Source organism: Ammodytes marinus, assembly GCF_949987685.1.
Source record: "Ammodytes marinus genome assembly, chromosome: 14".
Taxonomy (NCBI): Eukaryota; Metazoa; Chordata; class Actinopteri; order Uranoscopiformes; family Ammodytidae; genus Ammodytes; species Ammodytes marinus.
The window spans coordinates 1563888-1571284 of record NC_137218.1 but is presented as its reverse complement, the minus strand read 5'-3'; the positions used below and the strand labels follow the sequence as shown (position 1 = coordinate 1571284).

The following is a 7397-nucleotide window of genomic DNA, read 5'->3' as shown; positions in this document are numbered from 1 at the left end:
TATGGTTTAAACAATGAAATGGGTTATTGAAATGTATTACTACTAAAATTTGCAGGCAATTGGGAGCTTTATCTGTTTAAAGTGTAATGCTCACAAGTTAAGTGCAATTGGAAACTTTTCTCATGTCTTATTTTTTATTGTAATGTTTATGTATTTTATGCCCCTGTAAAGCACATGTCTGAATCTTTATAAATAAACTTGCCTTGACTAAAGTTGGGACCCCTGTACTAATTGTTTGCATCAACCTTCAAGGCTTAATTTACTTCCATTGCTGCAGAAAAGCTAAACGTTGTGAACCTATTCTTTGTTCCCTGAAAAAGGCCTTTTGGACAACGAGAGACATTGACATTACTTTGACATTTTTGGTAATCTAAAAATGTTCTATAAAAAAAAAAATCTGATAATATTGTGTTTGGGTTTCATAGTGTGTCACAGAATATGTTGGCGTCTGGCACGATGATAAATTAATCTAATAATGAAACAACCTTGTTGGTAAATGATCAAAGCAGTTTGTCATTTTGTACAAAAACTTGATAAAACCTTTTTAAAGCAGATTGTTATTTTAAAGCCTGAATTAACTCTTTATCCTAGTATGAGATGACTTCTTTATTATTGTGTATGTACAGCGTCACAGCCACAGCCTTTCCCTACGTTTCACTCTGGTTTTCCCCTCTTTACTGTGTCTTCTGTGTCCCCTTGAAAAAGCAACATTTTGGGCTTGCTGCAACAGGATATGCAGACGCTTGTAAACTGGAAAACTGGTAAAATTAAATTAAAATGTTTTTATTTTCCATCATATAGTGACAGAAAATTGCTTCAGTTTGTGGCTCAAACAACATAAATGAAAATGAGACTGAAATAAAATCACACATACAGGTCAATGAAATAGTAAAGGATATGTAAAAGCACTGTCTGGGGGTCACTACTGTCTAGCTTTTACCATTTCAAAGTTTTGTACCATTTTAAAAGGTGTCTGAATCTGAATAAAGGCAATAGTCCTCGTCACAGCAGACCCGGCTTTGACTCTGGCCGGGGCTATTTGTTGCATGCTTGTTGCTTGTTTACACTAAGTGATCGCCACTGAGTTTAGCGGGAACATCTTTCACCTGCTGTCTAGATCCCGAGCATCTCAGACGTTTTTTACTTGCAGTCTCAAGAAAGTCACAGAAGCGCTTTAAGGCCAGGTCACACCGGTCCTACTACCGACCGTCGGCCGAAAATGGAATCTGCCGCAAGAACACACCGAGCCGACTACTGACTTTCCGTACGCTCTGCGCTTGCGCGGGACGTAATGTCTCCATAACAGAAGGCGGTGCTAATCTGTATTGTGGCCCAAAAAAACTACGGATTCCGGAAATGATGGGACGGCTCTCTAGACCATAAAGAGCACCATTTTTAGCAGAGAGTGTCGAGCATGGTGTCAAGCAGTCAAGAAGGGTTGATGCATGTGAGCCAGGGATGGAAATTAACACCCGCCACACGCCAAATGCGGGTAGATTTGCGTGCTGGCGTGTAAATTGTGTCACTTCACCCGCCACTGTGTCGGGTAATACTTTCCAGTCAGGTCCGATCTAATTTGCATATTTAATACATTCGTCATGAACATGATGACAGGGCGCTACACAGTTCAACAGTTTCTTTTTGCCTTTCTAGTCGAACTGAACTACGGCGCGATCCGCTCCGCTAGGAAATACTATCTGCGAGTTAACGTGTGGAGGCATAAGTCGACAAATCAATCGACTTACTTTGCCCCCTTTTTTCTTCCCACAGCAGAGGTTGAGGTGCTGAAAATAAAGTGAAAACTGCGCTTTTCCTTTAAGCAGCAGAGCTGCCGCCGTTGTTACAGTATTTGCATCAAAGCCATAATGGTAATACAAATGAGATGCTTTATTTAAACGCTGTCCGTGCTTAGATGTGATTTTAATTGTGTCGGCTGAAACAGAAACTAACGGAGGGATTCGGCTCACATACAGTCCCTTGAGTCGCGCAGTCAGTTTGCCGACATGGCTTTGTATTTAAGGCTCGAGACATACAATCAGATCGCATACAAACAGGGAAGCCCTTCCCATCGATATCGCTAACGGGGAGAATATCCCCGGTTATTATTTGAGCCTCAAACCACAGAGTTCTTCCCCGTGCGGTGGCTCGCGCACTCACTAGTGATCTCACGGTGAAACGCTGCTTTGCTCGGACGAAGGCATCGTGTGTTTCTAGATGATTTAACGTCATAGTCTCAGACGAGCGTTTAACATTATGCTGCATCTTTTGCACTGCACTGTTTTTTATCAACAGTGAAAAAATGGTCCCACACCGGACTCTTATGTGTAGCTGATTACTTCATGCACGCACCTTGCAGAAGTGACGCTCCTGCAGCGCGCTCACGACCAGACGTGACACGGTGACATCTCCCATTAATAAAACGGCATAACTCCCTGATTTTCAGATTTCTATTTTTAAATTCGACTTGAGCGCAAGTGGAAAACCGGTCAATGTGTCGACACATTTACATCCCTAATGCATATGGAGAAAGTGATAAACAATATCAACATTTCATATCATTAACTAAAAAGAAAAAAGAAATCTAAAGGTAACTTCAATACTGTATTATAATTATTGACTAAATGATGAAAAAAAGGTGTCTGCAGGGCCAGTGAAAATATACAAGGGGCCAGTAAAACTCGGATCTATTGGCCAAGCGGGCCAGTTGGGAAAAAAAGTTGCATTGAACCCAGAGTATATATGGAGTTCAATTATACAATGTTTTGAAATAAAGATGGCGTGTATTGTGTATCATATATAGTAAGAGTGTACCATTTAATTTGCAACTCAGTTCCTTGGTAGCACCTACTTACAGTACAAATGACTTCTGATGGAAAACATTTGTATGAAAAACACTTTCATTAGCTATTCTTACTATTGTATTGTTTAACATTAACGCATATATTAAAAAAGATATTGCGTATAAAAAGTGGCTGGTAAAAAAGATGAGTGGCTGGTAGATTTTTAAATCTACCTGCCACAGTGGCTGGTAGGCAAAAAAGTTAATTTCCATCCCTGATGTGAGCACTAGCTGAACGAAACAAACAAACACATTAAAACAATGGCTAGCTGTTGTTAGCTGTTTGTGTTACCCGCCTCACTTCCGGACTTAACTGATTCGCTAGCCCTCCACCAATCAAATTGCTCCAACTGAAAGACTGCCCGACGCCGATTGAACATGTTGAATCGGCAGAAAAGAAGCCCGACGACATCAACGACAGCCAACGACATCAACGACGGCCGACGTCACCGAACACACCAAACAGATTTGTGTCCCCGCCCCCTCCAGACTCTCCGACCATGTCCGATTATCACGCCGGTGTGTCCTGGCCTTTAATTTGAATCTCTGTAGCTGTCTGGGGCTTATGCCTCGGCCGTGTCACACAGCAACGCGACCTGAATTGTGTGATTTGCGTCGTTACAGCAGCTTCATCATCAGTTGGCCGGTTTTGGGTCAGAACCTTGCGGGAGTGGGTGGTTGCGGACACACAAGTAGCTGAAGCGGATTGGTGCGGGTTGAATAAATAAGGCCCGTGCAGACCTCTCTACGGGTGAGATCTCTTTTTGGCCAAATGGACTGCCTGACTTTGTCATTGGGGAAATAAGGAAATAAAAATTACATCACCTGTTACCAAGCTGGTAACCATGCTGACGTGTTGGTGTCACGTGAACATGGTGTAGGTCAGAGCTGATATACAGTATGTGAGGGAAGGCAAAGCTTGCAGACCAGCTGCTCTTACATGGACAGACTGTACGCTGCTTACTATCTGCACAGGGAAAATGTTTGTGGATTGATTTGGGGTTTTGAATGTAACTCAATGGTGATTTGTGCTTTAAAGACGTTTCCATTTCATGTCATTGTTCTTACATTACACATAGAAAGATATGTATTGTGCTTTTGTGTTCTTACATCAACAGGTTTATATTTCTTGTGTCTTGAATGCTTCTCTGAGATGTCAAATACAACTCAATATCAGTCCAACATAACTGCTGGACGGCCGTTACTGGAAAGAGCAATACTTTCCACTCTGACTACTCTAACATGCTGTATATTTCTCTGCATCAATATCATCATGTTATTCACCTTGAGGAGTAAACATGTTTTTTGTGAAACCTCTCGTTACATTCTCCTGTTTAACCTCCTTCTTGCTGACACTTTGCAGATGGCATTGAGTCAGTTAATGTACTTATTGGGTTCTTCTAGGATCATGTTAACGTATCCTGTCTGTGGTGCTCTGGCAATGTTTGTTATTCTCATAAGTCAAGTGTCTCCTCTCACACTGGTGGTAATGTCTCTGGAGAGATATGTAGCTGTGTGCTACCCACTGAGGCACGCTACTGTCATCACCATCAGGAACACAGTACAGGCGATCATTGTGGTTTGGGCTTTTTGTTGTCTAACTATGCTCATTCAGGTTAATTTGCTTTTAGAATTCATATTTGAAGAGCTGGAGAGCATGCAGATGAAAAGCATTTGTAGTACAGTTTCCATTGTTCTTGGGCAATTGTCTCATGATTATGAAAAAGCCTACACTTGTTTTCTGTTCATATTAGCAGGCATAACAATCTCTTTCTCCTTCATAAGTGTGATGGTAGCAGCCAGAAAAGCTTCCACAGACAAAGCTTCGGTGCAAAAGGCTCGTAACACACTGCTGCTACATATGGTACAGCTTGGCCTCAGTCTCGCCTCCACAGTGCACAATGCAATAGTTTTAGCCGTCGCAACAATTGTCCCGCTGAACGTACTCATGCCTGTCTTGAATGTTATGTATGTGCTCATGTACATTCTCCCCAGGTGTCTCAGTGCTCTCATCTATGGACTCAGAGACCAGACTATCAGACCCATCCTTTTGCACTATTTATGCTGTAGACTGAAGATTCTGACCCTCAAAAGATCCATGCAATAAATTAACCTCTTTATCTGTGTGTTCAGCTCATGATGTCCTCAGACATTTGTAATAGAGCAAGAAATATATTGACACATTTGCCTAGAGATGAAATATACACCACCGGTACAAAGTGTTACAACAGCCGCATGGTTCCAGTTGAGGCCTAGCTGCACTAAGCAGTTTACGTCCAGCAAATGAGCTCAAATAGAACAAAGGCATTAAAGAAAAGGTTTAGGTAACCAAAAATGTCAAAATAATGTAAATGTCTTTTGTTGTCTGAAGGCCTTCATCAGGGAGCAAAGAATGAGTTCACAACTTTAAGCTTTTCTGCAGCAATGGAAGTACATTGAGAAATTAAACTTGAAATAACAAAGCAAGGCAAGTTTATTTCTGTAGCACAATTCAGACACAAGGCCATTCAAAGTGCTTTACAGGGGCAAGATTAAAATACACAATACACATTAGAAAAGCGAATGAATAAAACATTTAAAAGCGAATGAATAGAAATTACAGGTCAAAATGGAAACAGAAAAGTCTTCAGACTTGATTTAAAAGAGCTGAGAGTTGCAGCAAGTTCTCTGGCAGTTTGTTCCAGAGATTTGGTGCATAAAAACTAAAAGCTGCTTCTCCTTGTTTAGTCCTAACTCTGGGGACTGTAAGTAGACCTGTCCCACACAACCTACTCTGGACGGCTCATAACGTATCAGCAGATCAGTAATGTATTTTGGCCCTTGACCATTTAGGGCTTTATAAACCAACATCAATATTTTGAAATCAATTCTTTGAGTGACAGGAAGCCAGTGTAAAGACCTCAGAACTGGGGTGATGTGATACAATACAAACTGGAAACATCTAGGTGTTCTAGAAATGTTTAGTAGTGTATTTCTAGAGAATAACGATGCTCTGAACAAAGCAAATTCCTTGTAGATGTGGCAATAAAATAAATTCATTTAAAGTTTTTCTCTGTATTTCTTGAAACCTACCTATAGAAACCTGTCAAAATTGTCATTCTGCCAACGACTCAAAGTGGTTATTTTGAAAATGATTTTGTTGAAGTTGATGCCTGTCTATCCATTTGCTGAGGCTGGAGGTGACAGGGTCTTAGAAACAGGAGTAGAAGTTGGGAAACAATTTCCACTTAAATCCCATTTTATGCAAAAATTCACAGTCCTGCTTCTATTAAATGACAAGGGCAAATTGAACACAAAGGTAATGAGGGGAAAAACCTAACTCATACTATTTAACATTTTTCAAGATACAATAGGATATAATTCACCTAAGTAATAATAAGTTAAATGTTTGTTTTGTTAGAATAAGTTACAGCAGTGGCGGCTCGCCCATAGAGGGCGATAGGGCGCCGCCCTCCTTGAGCCATATCAGCAAAAAACAAAAATATAATAATGAATAATAATGATGATTTTTTTTTTTTTTTTTGTATTAATAATCATAATTTATGATTTCAATACAGTTTTTACCTGCATCTAAGTCTGAATATCATTGTACAATCAGCGTCTGTGCTCTGTACCGTCACTCTGGGGCGATGTCGGGCTGGTTGAAAATCGCCCCCAGCGCTCTCATAGACATCAATGTAAAACTTTTTTTTTTCAAACTGCAAGCCTCGCAATGCAATCTCTATGGGTTCCGGGGGTGCTCGCCCTAACGTGTTGTCGTCATACGTACAGTAAACAATAAACCAATTACAGTGACTGATACAGTCACATGTCCAGTATGCAGCCCAGAGCGGTCATATTCAAGACCAACACAACTTTATATCAACTCAGGCTAGGCTGGCAAGCTACTTACTTGATCGGACTCGGACTAGGTCTTTCCCAGACAAAATGTAACCATCAAGCAAGTATCTACCAAGATGGATTGGGGGATCGTATAAACGCGGATTTTCACGGGGCTCGTTTGAACGGCTAACGAGGCTAGCAGGATGCTAATGCGCTAACGCTCTGTCCTGCTGCCGCTGCATGATGATTATGGACTATATACTGGCTTTTTATCCATCCTGATGGCAGCACAGAGACCGCATGGATAACTTTGGGTGTCACCCCTATGCATCATCTCTCAGAAAAGGTAAAACAAACATTAAACATCAATCTGCATATACGAGCCAGCGCCGTTCAACAGCTGATCGGCAGTTGAACGGCGATCAGCTGTTGATCGTCGTTTAGCTGACAGCTGCTTTCACCGTCCGACATAAACCCGCCTACCAAGTGCTGTAGACAGTAGTAACCCAAACCAATGTGATGATTAGCACTGTCAATGTTGCACATGCTATGCCAGCATCCATTTTTGTCTCCTAACTTTTAAAGGAAGCCTATCTGAGGAGCACACTGGTAGATGACAAGTTATCTGTGATGGCCACAGCCGGATAATTAAATCATTTTAGAGCTAAAATAATTTTATTCAAGAAATTAACTAACTTAATTTCCAAAAATACTGTACAGTGCAATGCTTGTCTAA

General features: G+C 41.0%; 1 protein-coding gene across 1 annotated transcript; it reads left to right on the top strand.

The window, feature by feature from the left end:
* Window positions 1-3992: 3992 nt before the first annotated feature.
* Window positions 3993-4946, top strand: LOC307260567 (odorant receptor 131-2-like; the record flags this gene model as incomplete). Its single annotated transcript, XM_080040840.1, has 1 exon — window positions 3993-4946. One exon carries the CDS (start codon window positions 3993-3995, stop codon window positions 4944-4946), a length of 954 nt encoding a protein of 317 aa, XP_079896966.1.
* Window positions 4947-7397: the final 2451 nt, after the last annotated feature.